This window comes from Cygnus olor, chromosome 21 (genome assembly GCF_009769625.2).
Source record: "Cygnus olor isolate bCygOlo1 chromosome 21, bCygOlo1.pri.v2, whole genome shotgun sequence".
In the NCBI taxonomy this organism is placed as follows: domain Eukaryota; kingdom Metazoa; phylum Chordata; class Aves; order Anseriformes; family Anatidae; genus Cygnus; species Cygnus olor.
Window position 1 is genome coordinate 6,221,710 of NC_049189.1, and position 19,487 is coordinate 6,241,196.

Genomic DNA, 19,487 nt, shown 5'->3' on the forward strand with positions numbered 1-19,487 from the left:
TCTTTATTTTACTACTAGAGGCATGAGACATGTTCCAGCAGCAGGAGGGAGGCAGCCAGGAGCTCAAGGTGCCATCTCCAGAGGCTCTGCAGCTCCTTCAGCCCTGCCAGGAGTGCCCTGACCCTGCCACGTTTATCTTTTCAAAGGAAAAAAAACAAAGGCAGAAGATGTCAGAGGCCACTGTGGCACCAGTCTCTTGTCATTAACACCAGATCAGCCCAGGGAATGCTGCAGGTCCCACAAAGCCTCTGTGGAGGCTCAGTCCATGCTCAGACCCAATCAGGGAGCTCATGTTCTAAGCTCTTGGCCAGAAACTACTTTATTGAACAGGCTAAAATAAGCCTCAGTTATTTTTTCCAGGATGCTAAACGTGAGCCATCCTTTCTTAAATAATAATAATAAAAAAAAATACTCAAAAAAAAAAAATCACTGAGTTGAAATGGAAGCTGGGGGTTGGACCAGATGACCCCCAGAGATCCCTTCCAACCTCAACCCTTCTGTAACCATCATGTAAGAACTCCAGCACTGGGACGTCTGAGGAACTTGGATTATTAGATCCAAAACCATGGATTGGGCTGTGCTCAATTTCCCTGGCCACTCTCATCAAATTTTTTGGAGTTAGGAGGATGGGAGCAGGAGGAAGCCCCCCTTTTTTGTTGCTGGCCCCATTGCAATCAGCAGAACGTCATTTTCACCTATAATGCTTGTGCATAAGGTCCAAGCGGGGAAAGATCACAGCCAAATTTAATAAAGCTACTAGCGTTTTTGGAGTTGTTTTATTTATTTCTTCTTGTGGTGTTATCACCCTCCTATTAGGCAGCAGCGATGCCCTGGCTGCCTTCAATCTCTTTCCATCAGGCTACCACGTTGATAATCAATTCTTCAAAGCATGTCTCTTTTTTCTGGGTTGGAATTATTTGGATTTTTATTAAATAAATGTGCATTTGTGTAGAATGGAAACTTTGCTCCTTATCAGGATCATCTGTCTTGGTGAAATGACTTGTAACAGCTGTTCCATGAAGAAAATCTGATAGAAACACTCGGAAGGGATGCAAACACAAACATTAGTCACCATGGGAACAAAAGTTGCTGCGGGATGGCTTCAGAGGCTGGGTTTCCTATATGTTCCTTATCCCAAATATTCACTGGGGATTTTGCCAGCCGCTTTATTTAAATCCACCTAGGAAGGGCTCTGCTTGTGAGCATACAAATGGCTCTGCAGCGGCGTGTCTGAATTTTGGTACTGTGCAACCCTGCTACTAAAAGGGATGGGGTCATTGATCACCAGCAGCACCCTGGGACTGGTGAGGGGATAAAATAGGTTGTAAAATATCAAAGGACGAGGCTGAATTTTGGGGCTCCAATCTGCTAGTCCTCTGTGTTACCATCATGCATTGATGGAGGATGCCTTGCCAGAAGGGCTGCAATTAAAAAATGGTGCCTCTGTTGAGCTGCATCGTGAGATAGCCCTGAAGTTGCACTTATTTCAGCGATCTCCAAGGGTTGGGGTCTGGCAGAGGGGAGCTGGCAAAGAGCTGCTGAGCATTGGCCGAGGTGTTTGGGAGCGGGGCTGTCTGGGAGCATCGTGCCAGGCTCCAGGTGGCCGCCCGGAGGTGGGAGCGCAGCGTCTCCATGTTGTGCCGAGACCTTCCTGCGAGGGAGCTGCTCCTGGGGGTTCGTGGGCCTTCGCTCTCCTTTTTTTGCAGGATTTCCAAGAAAATCCGCAGTCGTCATGGCAACCGCTGGCTCCATCCACGGTGCTCGCTGAGAGCTGGTGGCCGTAAATTAGGGTGCAGGGCTTGGCAGTGGGGATTGCTCAGCGCTGCTCAGACTTTGGCTGTGGTGAAGGTTTGGGGGGCCGTACGGACCCAAGGGGCAGCCGCAAGGTGCGTGGTCCTGCTGCTGCTGCACCCCAAGCACCAAATCCCTTCCCTTGTGCTCTGCCTGCCCTGCCCTAGCGGGGTGACCGGGGAAATCATTATCAATTGTCTTAGCATCTGCTGTGGCATCCGCCCCTGCATCCTGACCTTAGCAGCCCATCCAGAAGCTGCCTTTCACCTCATCACGCTGCTCCTGCATCCAGTGTAATATTTTTTTGACATCTGGCGTGAAAGCCAAGCATTTCATAACCCATCTCATCCAGCAGCATTGCTGCACAAGGCAGGAGTTGGGTATTTATTTGTATATATATATATATTTTTTAATAAAAACTGGTATTTATTTTTTTTTGTTGGGAAGTTTAGGCTTCAGTTTTTCTCCCCTATTATCCTCCTCCTTGCTTTATCATTCACTGCCTCTGCCTGAAATCCGCTTTACAGCTTCACCCTTCTCCCCGCGTACTGTACAGGCTTTTCTTGATCGTCCCCCCAGTCCAGTGATGCAGACAGACCTTGGAAGGAAAACCACCTCAAATTCTCAGCCGCCCCTGCTTAGCCCGGGGAGATTTGGGTCTCAGCTTCCTTGGCCCCCTCCTGCCCTTTGCAGCCCATTTTCTCCCAGCACATCCCTCTCGCACCAAACCTAGCAGAATAAATTACCCCGGCTTGGTCCCCACCCGACCTCGTGCCATGCAGTCCTTGTAGGGAGCCCTTCGGGATGTGTGAGCAGGGGGAGATGCCTCCTGGGTATGTGACGGCGCTTGCAGGGACTTTAAGGGGTGCCCGGTGACTTGCAGCAGAGTGAAAAGGGCTCGGAAAAGGGGGTTTTGTGTGACTTGTAAAGGCCCCCCTGCTTTGCATTTTCTCTAGTTATCAGCCCTCAAAGATCTCCTTTAAATAAATAAATAAAACTGCAAGGATTTGTGATTAGGGGAAAAAAATATATCTTGTTCTTTTGCCTTCCTTTTCTTTTGCGTGTGCATTAAACCCAGCTCAGCTCACCCCCTAAGGGTGCGTGCAAGGTGCGATGAGAGCCCTGGTGAAAAGCATCCCCGGATGGCTCAGGATAGATGAAAATGCTACGAGAGAAGGAAATTGCTCTCCCTAAGATGGTTACATGGTGGTGGCGTGGCTGGGGCCAGTGTTTAACCTGGGTTTGTGCAAAGCCTGACGGGCGCAGGCTGGCTGCATCTCCCCATCCAGCATAATCGGCTCTTTAATGTGCTCGAAAGACTCCTGAGGGTTCAGGCAGCGCCGCAGACCAACCACCTCCCTCCTTGTGACGAGGCTAGTACAAAAAGAGGGGGGAAAAGGCACATGATGTGAATTTATTTGCATCCCCTAACAATAACGCAGTCATTCTGCCTGGGAACTGCGTGTCCTGCTTAATGCCCCTTTATGCGTTTTTTTTTTGCATTATGCTTGAGCGTTCGCTAATTTATTTGCAGATTGATTTTGCAGAGGTGGGAAATGAGAGCCAGAAAATCCCTTTATTTCATTTGATTTTGACTACTTGGATTGGCTCAGTCCACGGCAGGTTGGAAAACACCGTCTCCTCGAGAGTTGCCGGAGCAAGCCCTGAGGCCCCGCTCATTGCATTTCCTGGGGAAATTGCTGCAGGAGCCGCTCCCATCCAGCCTGGTTTTACGCCTTCCATCTCAAAGCATGGACCAGTCCTGGATGCAGGTCTTCGTCCCGGCTCTTCCACACCAAAGTGTCCAAGTTCGGGTATTTGCTTTTAATTGAAAGCCTCGGGTCCGTGCTGAGATGCCCCAGGCGGACTGCACTGGAATGTTCTCCGTTTGTGTAAATTGCACCTGGAAAACGTGGAGTTGTTTGGATTTTGAAAAAGGCATCTTATTTCAACTCTGCTTGCGAGAAATGGTGCTGGTGCGCGAAGTAATTACATAATAAATTCGTTAGAGGAATATAAAGCAATAAAAGCAGTGGTAATGGTTTGCAATTTAATAGCTGAATTGTAAATGAATTTTCCTCTTGCAGCTTTAATGCAGCAGGCTGCTACAATTAAGGGAACATTCTTTGGGGCGCCTTTAATTTTTTGTTGTGAAGTTCAGTGTCATTAATTCTCTCATTTAAAGAAGCCGTGGACTTAACCACTTCAAGCCATGAGACAGCTTTGACTTCCTACGCAAGCAGCAGAATTATCCTGGAGGAGGTGTTTTTGGGCTGTTGGGCACAAATTTTGTTATAGTAGCTACCTGGTGGAGTTGCAGCTTGTGCTGACCTTATCACCCTCAGCTTGTTTCCAACAGCATTCGGGTTTCTTTTGGGTTTTCTCTTCAGATTCCTCTCCTGCTTCTCGCATTTGCATCATCACAGCTTTCGATGGCTTTTCTGTGGCCGACATTCAGAGGAACCGCTGCGAAATGCTGCATCTTACCTGCCTGCAAGCATCTTGGGGGCGGTTTAAACGTTTGGTAACTGCTGATGGTGTGTGATTAGGCTGTCAGTAACACCTCCTACTTCCATGGAGGAGCAGGCAACTGTTGCGCCGTGGCCTGTCGTGAATGCAAATTGACACAAGCAACCCAAACACAGCAGTGGTGGTGGTAATTAAAAGCCGGAGCTGTAGGTACGGGCTGGGAAAGCTGACGGAGAGCTGACGCTGCTCTGAGGGGTAGCTCTGAATCCAGCTGAAGAGAAATGCATGAGCTCCGTGCATGTGCTAATGCAATTTTCGCTCTCTTGTGCATCCTTATTACTGTAACCTGAGCTGCAAATTCAGCTCTCCTTTTGTTCATCAGCCCGTAATAGTTGGTAATTTGCTGGTGCTGGGCCGTGGGTGCAATGTTGAGAACCTACCCTGTTTCCAGCAGGGATTTGACCTTGCACTTATTTCTCCATAATCATAAAAAATTTGCTCGCTCAGTGCATTCCAGACTGAAGCAGGCAATAGAAAGAAAGAATTTAGTGAAGACTGGCCTTAAAACGTGCTCTTGATGTGCTTCCTCCCTCTCTCCAAAGGCGCTGGGTGTGCAGCGATGTGGTTTGCAGCCTCGTGCGCTGTGCTGCACGGCCAGGGTGCCAGGATGTGGCAGGTATTTGTTGTTTAATTTGCTATTTTGCAAGAGCCATCTGCAAAGTCCAGCGTGCGGTCGGTGCTATCTCAACCAGAGGCAGCTTTGCTAGGAAGTCTTTGGGATATGGATCGTTTGTGACCGAGCCAAAAAAAAAAAAAAGGGGGGGTCCCATATTGCAGAAAGTGCAGCCCATTTTTGCCAAGGGGAAAAAAAAAAAAAAAAAGGCAGTTCTGAGGCATTTTTGGTGCCTTTGGATCTCTGCTCCCCAGGCAGGAATCTGCTTGAGGAGGCAGCGGGGTTGCGTGCAGCCGTGGGTGTCGCTTTCTGAAGCACTTAGGGCTGCAAATTGTGGAGTGGAAAATAGAGGAGTCCATTGTAACCCCCCCCACGCCCTGCGAGCGTGGAAATCTGAGCTCCCTGCTGAAAGCTGGACCTTCAACATGGGATTTAAGACAAGAAAAGAGCGTTGGCGAGGATGTTTCCAGCTAATTCCCATTCCTTAAATCCATCTCAACCCCGTGCAGGCTCCTGCCATTTGAAGGCAGCTCGCACCTTCCTCAGAGCTTCTTGGACGACAAAACTTCAATCCTGCAGGAACGGGTTGATGCCTCCAGCCCAATCCTTGTTCCTGACCCCGAAATCTGGGCTGTCCCTTCGCCTCCGAGGTGGCCCAGCCTGGCCGGAGCTGTCACACGTCGCCTCTGGTGCTGGCTGTGGTTGGAGGCAGTGGTTGTGCAGCACCCAGCAGGGCCCTTTTATCTACCGAGTGCTCCCACAATATAAATATTTAAGTATAACAAACAATTATGATCAAGTTTCTTGGGTGACTGCACACAGCGAGTGAATTTAAAATTCATTTCCCATGGGTATTCAGGCTTCAAATTCACTTTCTGTGGATGTTCGTGCTAATAAAACCGCATTGCACAGGCAGGGAACACAAGAGAGATGCAAATATGACAAGGGCAAATTTGCTTAAGAGTTCAAATGAATATTCACCAACTTTTTATTATTTTTAAGTATTCATCCCTATTTGCTTTAAAAAGATTATTTTAGCTTCACTCTGCGAGCTCAGCGAAGCATGTATTTCAGAGGTGTAATATATATTTTCTCCTGCTAATACAAGTTTTGTTGCTAGCAAGCATGAAGCGCGTTCAGGATGTACTTTATCTTCAGGAAAAGTCTCTGCTAAACCAAAACAAACTACCACCATCGTGGTTAACATCTGTATTTCAACATATCTCACAATTTGAGGCTGTCTTAAATAAGCCAGGGTGTGTGCTTCAGCTGCGTTCTCCCTCCACACAAAACGTTTGGGGGGGCTGGCGGTCACCACGTCTCCTTTTTTTATCCCTGGCAGAGGTGGCACTGTTTTGACATCTTCATTTGATTTCCCTCCTAGAGCTGAAAGAGATGCAAATTAGCAATAATGAATATTTTCATTAAAAGTATCTAGACATTATATCTGAGAACAGGATAATGACGCTGCTGCTTTCTGTAAAGCAGACCCATGCCGTTTTATTTTTTTCTGTCAGAAAAGATAATGTTTATTAAAAAAAAGTAATTTAATGTAAGTGAAATTAGGGTAATTGCTAATTATGTAACTGCAAATGAGGCAGATCTTAATCTTGAGGCAAGCTGGACTGCTGAACTGCCAGGTTGAATGGAGAGCCATCGGGAAGCCAGGAAATGGGGCAACGAGAGCACGGGCATCCACGGTGCTTGTCCTGGCTTTTCGGTCGAGTGGGATGGAAGCAGCATAAATAACCCCATATTTTAATAACATCTGTCCCAACAGCTGTACTGCACACACCTCGGGTCGTGCCTCATCTCTCGGGCTTCACCTCCCAAGTTTTGTCGTGCCTGCCTCTGGCCAAGCTGTGCTCAGCGTCTCGGCACAGCTCCGCCGTGGGCTTTTTTTGGTGGGGAGAGGTTTTTTGTTTTGTGTGTGTGCTGGAAGAAAGTTAATAACGTGAAAAATTGCCCTAAAGCAGAGTGCTGCGTTATGGAGTCACTAACTTTATAGGATAAACATATTACCCTCATTCAGGATGTGGGTATCGGAAAAATTAATAGCTCTGTGGATATATATATCTTTGTATCTATAAAGTCTACTGACAGGGAGCAAATATGGGAGCTTGGCAGCTGTCCTGCTCTGTGTAATTGCCGTGGATGGGTTTTACATGCATCACCTTCCTAACATCCCCCTCCTACCAGCTGGGCCAGCTGCGCAACTGGAGGCTTGTCCTGAGGAGCCCTGGGGTGATGGATGTGCTGGTGCTCGGTGATGGATTTAGAATTTTCTAGGGAATTTATCTCTAAAAAAAAAAATAGAAAGTGCTTTGCATCCCTGTTTTTTCACTGTCCCCTCTGACACCACCCATAGCATCCCCTTTTTGATGGCTATATTCCTGGCACAAGAACGTCAGCTTTCCTTTGGATCTTCCGTGCTCCACCAAGCCTTCATGTGAAGGCATTTCCCTTCGCTCCAGTCTGCCAGATTTTGGGAAAACTTCCCAGCTTTCAAGAAAAGCTATTAACAATATCAGTAATTTTCTCCAACTCCTTTTCACTACAGCTTCTCCCTGGCCCTGGGCATCTTGGAAATAGCTTTCACCCGGGCTTGCTGATAAGGCTTCCATCCTCCTTGCTATCAGAGGCCCAAGCTCCTTGTGATGTGCCGGCTGATGCCCGCTGCTGTCAGTCTAGGACTGCAGATTACTCACAGACCTGTGGCAGCTCACAGCCAGTCAGATTTATCTCAAATTTTACCCCAAAGCAGAGGAACTGATAAGAACGCCTTGACCAGCCTGGGGATGCCGGCAGAGCAAAGCACCTTCCTTGCTTTTATTTTGAGACACGCCAGAAGCAGAGCTTGCACGGATGAAGGTGCAGATACTTTATGGGGTGATGTAAAGCTGCTCTTCCAGACCCAAACCAGCACCCTAAATGAGGAGGTGAGGGAAGGTGACCCCTGGCACTGTGCTGCCCAGCGGATGGGGATTGCTCCACAGGACGTGCCTGGCTTCCCCGGGCACTGTGCTGGGGAAAAAGGAGCAGTGGGAGTCACGGGGATGGTTCTGGGTGTTGGGGCTGCCGGATAGCAGACACAAAGTAAAATGCCCGCTTGAGTTGACAGCACCTCCGTTTGATCTCTGCCACGGGCTGACTTAGGGCCAGAATTCTTCAAAGGCTGCTAATCGCCTCGGTATTGATTTTATACTGAGATGCTTTATCACGCTTGCGGTTGTGTGGTTGTGGGTTGTTGATTTTTCTTTTTTTTTCTTTTTCTTTTTTTTATATAGTCTATGTCAAAAGCCGAAAGGACTTGCTTAGAAGAAGCACATCCCCTCCTCTCCCGTGGCAGGGTGCTGTGTCTGGGTACACTGACCACCAGCAGGTTTCAGTAAGAACCTGCCAGTTAGCCAAAATGTGTGGTGGTGCAGTGTCTAAACAGTGGTTTTTTGAACGCTGCCCTCAAGTAGAAAATGTGCTGAGCCTGTCTGAGCCGAGATAGCACCAACAGCCAGGCCCCCGCGCTTAAAGCTCTGCACTCCCTGCTTTTTAACCCTGCTCGCTGCACCTCTGGCTGGTTCATTTTGAAGCTCTACCAAAAATACCCATCGCATGAGGATGAGCGCTCTTGAGCACAGGGCTGCACGCAACCACGAATAACGCTGCAATTATTTAGCCAACATTATCTAGGTGTATTTTTAGAGCTTTCGTAATTTAGTGGGAAATGCAATCGCATGTTTGTCATCTTATGCAATACAGGATTAGTCCACCCTGCTGGTAGCAGCTTGTGGGGGGAAAGGAGGCTGGTTTGCCATGTGTTGTGCCCTTCCAACCCTGTTTCCAGTTTGGTTTGTTGGGGAGGGAGGAAAGGGCTGTTCTCCCTCTCATTTTCCCCAGGATATTTTTGACCACGGTTGCACTGGATGGGTGCAGGTGTTTATTCCTACCTCCTGCCCAATTCAAGGCGCGGGTCTTGCCTGTGATCTGCCAGCCTCAAGCAGGGGAAGCATCTAGAGGGTCATGAAAATTCAAAGGCATCTGAATTTCACCCTGCCTCCTGCTAATGTCAGGTCTTGATAGGAATTGACTTCACAGGACAAAGAAGCTGTCAGGCGAATGCTGATGCTGTATTAATGGTAGGGTGCATTGACCCACCCAGCGTGTCATCCTCGTTGCCAAAGGAAACACAGAGGCAACCCATAATCACCTTTCTTGCATCTGCCCCACTAACACCTAATTTAAGTATATATTTGTCTGCTGACTGATCACAGGATTTTTTCCTGGCACCTATTATCCTGCTATCTGAGTGGTTCAGAATCTCCCTATTCGTTTAAGTTTTTATGTGATCCTTGTAATAGCGGCTGAGCAGCTGGTGAATTGGGTCTGCAGAGCAGATGTCTCTGTGGACTTCCCGTTCTTCTCTTCCCAAGAGCTGATTCCTTGCTGTGGGACTCGATCTCCCAAATCACCCCTGCACTTTTGCAAAAGCCAGCCCCATTTTTCCCCTCCCATTTGTGACCGGGGAAGGAAGGCAAAATGGCATTTAGTATGGACTTTGCTTGATGTGCATTCTCTTTGCTTCTTATTTCTCTCTTCACGTATGGAAAGGTATTTTGGAAATTCAAGCACTTTTACCAAAGTAGCATGCAGCTTTTACCATTGCTACCAAGCACGAGGGTATTGTGCATGCACGTTTTGCTCTGCATGCCCTCTCCTTTGTCCTGCTTGTGCAGGATACGCGCTTCCACTGCAGGCTCTTGTGGCCACCAGCGTAAGGAAGCTGAATTATCCCAGCACCATCATTGCCATCACTTCTCCATGCCACGAACGGAGCATTTCACGCGTGGTTTGCAGCAGGGGATGCGTCCAAACAGCAGGATGGAGTTTTGTCGTGGTATACATACCGACCCTGGGGATGAGGAGGTCATCCTGCAAAGAGCTGCAGCACCTCAACAGCGTTTGGCCCTGCTAGTTTCACTAGCTTAATTCCCCTTTCAGATGCATATGGAGTAACCCTGATCTGGTGAGGGGTGTGTAATGGTTCCTAGGTATCAGCTGGGGAGAAAACCTGATGTCTTCCCATAAAAGTTCCAGTCTAGGCTGGCCGTACAAGGATTCATTGGATTGCTGCAATTCATTAAACAAATGTTGGGTTTAACAGAGCTGCACATAAAGGCTGGTGCCATCGATGCGCTCAGCTGTGAAATATGCTATGGAAGTCATTTGTTTGCGAGGGGGCTCAAAATCTGCTTCCTATTAACATAAAATGGGTTTACTGGAGACAAATCCCTCGGATCACATTTTTCTCTGTTACCCCTTCCCAATGGGATTCCTCCAGGTTCGCACCACGGTAACTGCGATGTGTCTGCGCCGGGCAGTTAGGATCTCGGGTTGCTTTTGCTGCGTTCACCTCCTGTCTGGCCACAGCAAAGTAATTCCCCCAGTTCGGGACGCGTTATGACCAGGAATGGCTTTGTTTCGGGGGTCCCCTGAAAAGGCCAACGGGATGCGTTCACCCACACAGAAGCTGGGATGGGGACGTCTCCCTGGGGCATCGTGTGGCAACCAACATTCACCCCAACGTGGAACCTGCCCATCCTTGCCTAGTGATCCCCTTCATATAATGTATTACTTCAGTAATTTATAAACTGAAGCACAAACTTTTTGACTTCGGCACATCCGCAGGGCTTGCATTAGGATGCCGCGATAACTCCAGCGGAGGAAGAAAAGAGCTGGTGCTCAATACTTTAAGAGCAAGAAGGGGGGGGGTTAAATGCAGTTATAAATACACAAATAAAAATGTGGCCTTTGTAGACGGAAAAAAATAAATGTAGACTTTAGCAGCTATTGTAACTTGGGTGGAAATAGCTTAGCAGAGCCGTGCTAGAAAAGTTCCCTAACTTCAGGCACAAGTTTGCTGGTCTCGTGGATGGTGGGATTTTTTGGGGGTGTGCTTTCTTTGCGAATAAACGGCTGTGCAGACGCCTCTGGTGACATTTGGGACAGGCCAAATGGCTGCTTGTTGGCACTGTGGCAGGGCAGGGCCCAGCAAAATGGAGAAGCAGCTCAGCCCCTGGGTTCGTCCCAGCCACGGAAATTAAGCTCCAGAGGCTGCGTTGGAGGAAGCTGGTGATGCTCGCTGCCTTTTCAGCTGGGAATTGTTACTGCAAACAGAGATACGTTGAGTAGATGAGGAAATAATGTAAATACACCGACAGAAGGCATTTTTTTTGTGTGCTCGTGGAATGACACACGAGCAGATAAAAAGCCATCAGCAGAATTTACATAAGCCCACACAATCTCAGAGGTCATCGTTCTGGAGGACGACATGTAGAAATTCATTTTTATTAAATTCTGGCTGATTGTTTAATTGGAAAAGAAAGGATTTAATTGAATCAAGTCAAAGGGCCATATTAGATTACGTTCATTCCTAACACAAAAGGCTTTCTCCATTTAGTTAAAGCGGTTCCTTTGCATACTGTACATATTAAACTACAAAAAGCGGTAATCAGTAGCAAATTGAAGAGTTTGGAAAGCCCGAGCAGTGCCCGTGTGCTGCCCAACCCTTTTCCACCTCCTAAACCTCCTCATCTTCCCTTTACTGAACTACTTGGGCTGAAAGGAGAGCAAGCAGGGTGGGCAGTATTCTCCAACCTTCCTCCATCCGTGTCTATGCCATCCAGGTATTCTTAAGAAATAGCAAGCTGGAATGTGATGCTACTACGGGAACGTCGCCCAAAACTAAGGGGGTTTTCAGTATTTCAAGGATACGCTTGCAGAAAGATCCACACCACGAGGGACTCCCATCCCTTAGGGACACTGCGGAGCTGTTGCACACCCAGTCAAAGCTAGAATAATACCAAAAAAAAAAAAAAAAGCAATTTGGGGAAATAATATGTTTCTGATTTTGTCTATTTAATTAGCTCTCAATTATTTTTTTTTTGTTAATTCAACACTAATAGGAGAAAGGGAATAAATTCATTTCTTAATACTTTGTTTCATCCCGATCTTGAGGACTTAAGCAAGGGCTTCACCTTCTGAACAGGAATCAGCATAGCCCCAAGTTATCCTCTGGTATGGTGCTTGCAGTGCACCTCACGGTCGTGGTTCCAGCCCCAGAGGGAACCCAGCAAACCCCATGGCAGAGGCGGTGCTGCTCAGGTGTACGTGGCCAGCCAGGTCCAGGCTGCGCTGCCTGCTGCAGAGCTCGCCGATGCCTTGGGATCGCTGCATGCTGTGGTCAGGGGGAAGCTCAGAGAAACCAAATCCTGCTTTGAGATCAAAATCCATTTTAAATGGACCCAGCTGTTCCCTGCAGGGACAGGAGGAGGTGCACGGAAAGGGAGAAAATCTTTGGAGATGTCTTCAGGCTAATCTCAAAAGAACTTCAAGCAATAAGGGAGATTTTTAAAGCAAAGTTATTAATACATGGAGTCCACAGCAAAGTTTAAGGATTTTTGTTTGTTTGTTTTAGATACCATACACTAGCGTAGAAATTCTCTTGCATTGGTAAATTAAAAAAAAATTCAAGCGCTGCCAATATAGCAACTCAACCAGTCTGTTATTGGGGTTAGCCTAAGAAGCTCAAGTTGGACTTTGCTTCAGCAGCTGAATGTGTTCTTGGAAGGCTCAAATCAGTTTTAACCTGACTTTTTTATGATAAAAATAATGTGCCTGTGCTTTAAAGCTGACCGTTCAGATTTTATTCAAGTGCAATGCCCAAGTTTTTGCATATTTGGCACTGTGTTTGCACAGGCAGGTGATCCGGTTCCGTACAAAACCGTCTTGTTTGCAAGCAGAATTTGCAGCAAATAATGATGCAAACTGGGCATGAACCCGGGCATTTATCTCAAATTCAATTTCTGTATTTGCTCAAAGAGCTTCACCTCTTGCACGTGTAGCTACAGAGAAGGAACAGAATGTAAGAAAGTGCATTTATTCCCCTTGTGGGTTCTTCACCCACCCTTTGGGGCACGACACGTGGTTTTTAGCCACGTGTGCACACACATGCACACACGTGCTTACTCTACAGCTCTGGGCGAAGCTACGCTCTGTCCCTGTGCAGCAGCCAAAGATGCGCCCCAAATTCCCAGCTCCTTCCACCAAAAGCCTGGGTTTAGGCAAGCATTGGAGGGTCTACTGAATCCCTACAGATCCGGGCAGGGCTGTTTTCCCCTTTTTCCAGTGTGGCTGGGATTTTCCCTGGCTCCCCACACTTGGCTGCCTGCACACAGGTTGCTTCCCCCCCCCTCCCCCCCCAAAAAAATCCTTCCAGTGGGATTCCCCCCCCCAAAAAAAAAAAATAAATCATTCCAGTTGGATTTTTTTTATTTTATTTTCCGGTCAGCCCATTTTGCCTCTGCCTGCTGCGCACAGCCTCGGGGCATGGCCGTGCACCCGAGCCCAATTAGCAGAGAGCCGCTTAATTAGCGCTCCCGGGAGCACCTGGCAGCCCGGCCGCACTGCAGCGCTCCCCGCAGCATCCCGGGGGGGGGGGGCACGGGACAAATGCAGCGGCTGCCGCAGCGCTGCCCCCCCCAAAATCCCCCCCCCCAAAAAAAAAAACCCACCACCACCACCCCCCGACCTTCGCACGCCCACTCCGTGCTGGGGGAGCAGCAGGTAGGGGGCAACCTCCCCCCCCCCCCCCAAGCAATTCTGTTCCCTTTTGCACCCGCCTTGTACTTCTGCTGTTCCCCCGTAGCACCCCCCCCTTACACATTGCTGTTCCCTTTTGCCCCCCTATTCCCTTTTGGGCTTTTTTTGGGTCCCCCCCCCGCACAGCCTCCCTTCCCTTTTGCACCCCTTGCACTGTTCCCCCTTTGCCCAACCCTATTCCTTTCTGCATCCCGTTTTGCACCCCCTTGCACAGCTTGCCTTGCACAGCCCTATTCCGTTCTGCACCCCCCTTTGCACAACCCTATTCCCTTCTGCACCCCCTTAAACCCCCCTTGCACAACCCTATTCCCTTCTACACTTCCCTTGCACAGCACCCCCATGCCCAATCCCCGTTCTCTTTTGCACCCCCCTGACACCCCCCTTGCACAGTGCTATTCTCTTCTGCACCCCCTTTTGAGCCGCCCTTGCACAATCCTATTCCCTTCTACACCCCCCTTGCACAACCCTATTCCTTTCTACACGCCCCTTGCCCCCCCCCTCACATGGTCCCCCCTTGCACAGCCCTATTCCCTTTTGCACCCCCCTTGCACTGCCCCCCTTGCCCAACCCCATTCCCTCCTGCACCCCCCCCTTTGCACAGCCCTATTCCCTCCTGCGCCCCCCCGACACCCCCTTGCACAACCCTATTCCTTCCTGCGCCCCCCTTGCACAGCCCCCCGTGCCCGACCCCGTTCCCTTCTGCACCCCCCTTGCACAACCCAATTCCCTCCTGCACCTCCTCGCACCCCCCTTGCGGAACCCCATTCCCTCCTGCACCCCCTTGCACAACCCTATTCCCTTCTACACCCCCCCCCTCACACGCTCCCCCCTTGCACACCCCTATCCCCCCCCCCGTTCCCTCTCCCCCCAGCCCCTCCCCTCTCCCCTCCCCTCTCCCCGCCCCTCCCCTCCCTCTCCCCCCGCCGCTCCCGCTCTCTCACCTCTCTCCTCCTCTTCCTCCCCCCCTCCCCAACCCCCCCAACCCCCACCCCCCCCCCCCCCCAGGCCAAAATCCTGCACATGATGGACGACAACAAGCAGCTGGCGCTGCGCATCGACGGGGCGCTGCAGGCGGCGGGCCAGGAGGTGACGGCGCTGCGCGCCGAGCTGGCCGCCACCGGCCGCCGCCTGGCCGAGCTGGGCAGCGACCCGGCCATGGAGCACGGCCCGCACAGCGCGCAAGGTGGGTGCCTGCCGGCCTCGGGTGAGGAGGGGGGGGGGGGGGGGGGCGTGGGGTCGTGTGTTATCGGTGTTTATTGCATCGCGTTTTATTTTTTTTTTTTTTTTTAGGAACCCCCCCCCCCAAAAAAAAAAAAAAAAAAAAAAGCGCCGTGCCCCCTCTCTCCCCTAAAGCTCTACGTGCTGCCTCCCCCCCCCCCCTTCTGCCCCCCCTTCCCCTTTTTAACCCCCCTTCCCCCTTTTACCCCCCCCCTTTCTCTCTTTAACCCCCCCCTTTTTACCCCCCCCAAGCCCGATTTACCGGTTTCGTAATTGGGGAGCCAGCCGCAGCCATCTTCTCCCCGCCGGCATCGCCCGGCCCGGGGAGGCTCCGGCCGCCCAGCCCCGAGCTGCCCCCCTCCAACCCGGGGGGGGAGGCAAAAGTTACCGGGGGGGGGGATGAGGACACACCGCTTCCGTGCCCCCCCCCCCCTCGGGTGCTGACTGCCTGGGGGGGTCCCTTCTGCTCGGCGAAGCCCAAACCCGGCGGGATCCGGGATGCAGCCGCCTCTCGGTGCTCCCCAAGGGGCTGCGGGTGCCGGGATCATCCCGCCCCCCCCCGGCTCGGAGCCGGGCTGGGTTCCCACCTGTGCCCCGGACGTGGCTCCTGGGGGCGATTTCCTCGGTATTTATTTACTGACGGGATCGGCTGGCACCATGCAATGCAGGTCGCCCCTCGGTGCTGGTCGCCTTTCAGGGTTTGGGTGGCCGGGGGGGGGTGGGGGGTGTGTTAAAGGCAGCGGTGCCCTCGGTGGGCATTGTCGGCGGCTGGTGGTGTCGATGCAGCTCGGTTTGGAGGGGTTCCTTCACGGGTTTTTTCCAGCCAACCTGTTGGGTTCGGCTGTGGCGAGGGGGGGTTCCACCTGTTCAGCGGGATCCATCGCCAGGTGGGGCCAAGCAGGGTGCTGAGGTGCATGCCACGGTGCTGGGGTGCGCGTCGGGATGCCCAGGTGCGTGTGGTGGTGCCCAGGTGCAAAGTTGTGCCGGACCCCACTGCGTATCGCGGACCCGGACCCCTTCCCATAGCCCACTTGGCCCCCGTTGTCCCTCTTCCTGCCTATGCAGCCGTGGAGGGCTGAGAGCTGGAAAGGCAGGGGGAAACCCTTTGGCTGCCCTTCCCTGCACCTATTGCTGCGGGTTTGGGGTTTGGCTTGGGTTGGTTCTTCTCCAGGAGGCTTCTGCGCGTGTGTTTGCGTGGAGGAGCAGTGCCTCTGCTCGGCAGCACGCCCCGGCCAGGGAGGGATTTGGGGTGGCTTGCCAGGGGTCAGGGTTTCGATTTTTTTTTTTTTTTTTTTTTTTTTTTTCCCTCCTCAGGGGTTTTTCAACCCATTGGGTGATGGAAAAGCACCTCTTCAGTTTCCTTTGCTGGCAGCATGCTGGGAAACAATTGGTGTGCTATAACAGCGCTGAAGAACTGCGCTCCGTTCTCCAAAGTGTGCGTGTTCCCATGTAATAACCCCAATCCCACCTGCTTTGGGGTCCCGGTGGAAATACCACCTGCCATAGAGTGCCAGGAGCAGTCCCATCCTTGGCTGGGCACCGGAGTGGTGCCTTTGGCAGGGCAGGAGGCCCTGGAGGACTCGCTCCAGCCTCCAGATTTAAGCAGGCAAATTTTATCTTGGTGTGCTGGGGGCCAGTGCCAAGCCCGTGTAGCTCTGGATGTGTTTTTTTTTTTCCCTTCCCCACGTGTTGAAGAGGCTGGTATTTAAAACACGACGTATCCAGCCAAGGGGAGGAATGCTTGGTCTCAGCAAAAATAAAAAATAAATAGACTCCATTCTGGGTTTCCTTCCCAATTTTATACTATTATTCATCCGTGTTCCCATACATTGCCCTGGGCCTGCTTCTATAGGTGGGCCTGATGTATCTGTAGGGAGCCTTCTGTTTTCCAAGGGTTTCAGGATGATTTCAGAAGGATGGGGTGAAAATGAGTCCGAATAAGTAGAACGAGCTGTGTAAGTAGGAGGATCGCTGAGCTATTTGGTTTAAGCCCACGTGCTGTGGGAGAGCTGGAGGCTGGTAAGTGGGGTGGGCAGCCACCAGCCCGTGGGGATTTAGGGTTTGGTGGTGGTACTCAGATGGGTGGTGGGGGTCTGCTGGTGGCATGGTCCCCCCAGGTGCCTTTGGCCGTGGTGGTCCTGTCGCTGCCACCGCTGTGGGTGGGCGCACTGGGTCGGTCCGGAGTTAGGTGAGCTGAGGGAAACGTGTGCCTCCGTGCTCAGCTCACTCAGTAATTAATGCTGCCTTGGTGAAATGTGGTGTTCACATAATTACGGTGCAGCTTGAGACAGCTCGAGGTAATAACTCAGCTCCTTTTGTGCGTACTGTGACTTCTCCCTGCTATAACGTGCCATCTCTGCTCGCACGCGGGCAGTGGTGAGGTAACGCTTCGAGGGCTTTTTTCTGCGATTTGTAACAAACCGGGAGAATTCAGCCGAGAGAGACGGACTGGGTGGTGGGCGTGCGTACGGAGGTAGGGATGAAGCCACGTGTTGTTAAAGTCCTTAGCGTGAGCGTTAATCATTCCAACCCCTTGCTCCTGGCATCTCGTTTTAAATGGCGAGTTTTCTGGAGACTTATTTTGGCCGTAGCATTATCTAGAGCTGGATGCAGAGCGGTATTTGTGTCGCTGGCTCCTTGTGGGGCTGCTCTAGGTGCTTCTGGGCCCGGGTGTCAGAACCCGCGTGGCCCAGCTCTGGTTTGCATCTCAGGCGTGGTGGGTACATGGGTGGGTGGCAGAGCATTGGAGCGGGCGCCATCAGGGCTCCATGACCCCCTAGCACGCCAGGGTGTGCTTCTGGCCTCCTGGGTGAAGTCCTTTGCTGAACTGATGCTAGGGTTTTTGATAATTTTGAGTAACGGCAAGGTCTCTGGGGAAATGAGAAGTTTGGGGAGCAAGGACAAGCCGTGCTGAGCCAAGTGCTTGGGCCATTTCGCCTGCTGCTTTTGTTCTCCTCTCAGCGTTAAATGGAAAACACCTTAATTAATTAATGTTGGCAAAGCGCTTGAAGATGTAAAGTGCAATCAATAGCCAAGTGTTATTAATAAGACCTCGATCAGCGTTTGGCTCATCTTGCTTCCCATTTCAGCGCGTCGGTGGCACGCAGCGCTTTCTGTGCCAGGGTCTGCTGGTGACGGTGGCGGCGTTTGTGTGGGTGCTGCCAAAATTCGGCTGGAAAGGGAGCAGGAGTTGCACCCTGCTCCTGCAGCAAGAGATTCCTCCTCGCCGCGCAGCGGTCGCGGGCACGTGTGGTCATGTCCTGGCTGTAGCGATGCCGCTGGGCCAGGACGACCTTTGTGCTCATGACAGCCTAAAATAGTTCCCTCTTGTTCTCCTTGGTCTCTGTCCACTTCCGCTGCGACCACGCAAAGACTCTGACTTCTGCCCAGGAGGCGAGCGGTTACCTCGGTGCTATTGCTGTTTTGCGAATAATCCTCTGGGGCTGGTGAAAATGTGCCATTTTCATCTTCCTGGGGCTCTTCCCTGCTGTCCTTTGTTCTTCCAGAGCCTGAGAGCTGGTGTTGTAAAACAAACCTGAGGAATTTGGATGCTGCAGTCCAGTTGGATATCAGAGTGGTTTTGCACTGCGTGTGTCACAAGATCAAGGTCTTGCTGTGCTATTACTATTACAGCTGCACGTGCTGGGAAATAAATGTGTCGTAGTAATATTCGTGTGGTTGCTTTAGACTCAAGCATCTGGCTGCAGCTAGCACTTCAGGTCCCCGTCACACCTTAGGTTTTGAAGATGTTAATTTACAGCATCTTAATGCATCTGGAGTCTTTCTATTCAGAAGCCTCATTTGGCATGGTTAGCATAAGATTTTTGATAATATTTAGATTTTCGTTCCTTTAAAGCCCAACTAGGGGAGTTTTCATGAAGCGCCTGAGGATGAGTGAGCTCGAGTAAACTCCGAAGTTGGAGAAGGACAGGACCCAGGATTTCTGGCTCCCCAGCTTGTAGCGTGACCGTGAAGACGTTTGGTGCTAGATTCACAGGAGAGGGACATATAAGCAGGCTCTGGTCTTAATCTTGGGGAAGGTTAAGTGTGATTTTTTTTCTCTTGGATTCGGCCACTCGGATAATCACTGGTGGGTCTGGGCGTCCCCCAAAAGGGCAGTCCTTCATCCCATTGCTTACCCTTCGTTACTCCGGCTGCATCGGTAAACTCAGCATTCACTGGCACCGGGGCCAGAGAAATCTGCATCCCCAATATGAACCTCTCCAGGTTGCCCAAACCTGGATATTTATCCTCTCCAGGTTGCAGCAGGGGAGGAAGGGCCTTGCCCAGCCCGTAAGCCCAGGTGCCACGAGCCTTTCCTCCAGGCGCCCGCGCTGCTCGGCCGCCACCGAGCAGGGCCATGGCACACGGTGTTAATCGGGGCACTGAACTTCAGCGCGGGCACGGTGCACGGCAGTGCTTCCGTCTGCAGCTTGTTAAAATTCAATTCTCGTAATTCCTTGTTGACAGCGACGCGTGAGATAAGGGAGCTGGAGGCTGACGCAGCAGCTTGCACAAGCAGCGCGCACGGGGCGTGCGGAGCTCCGGCGAGTCAGCTTCCCGAAGTCCTCCTCGCCGTCGTCGCTTGTTTGTACGAGTTGTTGGCTTCGGGGAAGAAAGGAGGAAAAACTCATCCCAGCCCTCCCCCGATCTAACAAAGGGACGTGGCTTAGGGATGGGA

General features: G+C 51.1%; 1 protein-coding gene and 1 long non-coding RNA gene across 4 annotated transcripts in view; one reads left to right on the plus strand and one right to left on the minus strand.

Moving 5' to 3' along the window:
- The window catches only part of KAZN (kazrin, periplakin interacting protein), a 185,272-nt gene that overhangs the window by 106,458 nt on the left and 59,327 nt on the right, over window positions 1-19,487 (plus strand). Inside the window, exons 3-4 of one of the 3 annotated variants that reach the window (XM_040533275.1) lie at window positions 4,863-4,936; window positions 5,443-5,731. The exons of 1 other annotated variant lie outside the window; for it this stretch is intronic. In XM_040533275.1, the coding sequence (XP_040389209.1) occupies window positions 4,863-4,936; window positions 5,443-5,701 (333 nt within the window). In that variant the 3' untranslated portion in view covers window positions 5,702-5,731. Of the gene's footprint in view, window positions 1-4,862; window positions 4,937-5,442; window positions 5,732-14,593; window positions 14,772-19,487 lie in introns of those variants that run through there. One more of the 3 variants, XM_040533273.1, reaches the window with a different exon arrangement.
- Window positions 11,835-18,275, minus strand: LOC121058146. Its single transcript, XR_005814095.1, has 2 exons — window positions 15,069-18,275; window positions 11,835-12,315 (listed from the first exon to the last, which is right to left on the minus strand). It is a non-coding gene; the product is annotated as an uncharacterized LOC121058146 (long non-coding RNA).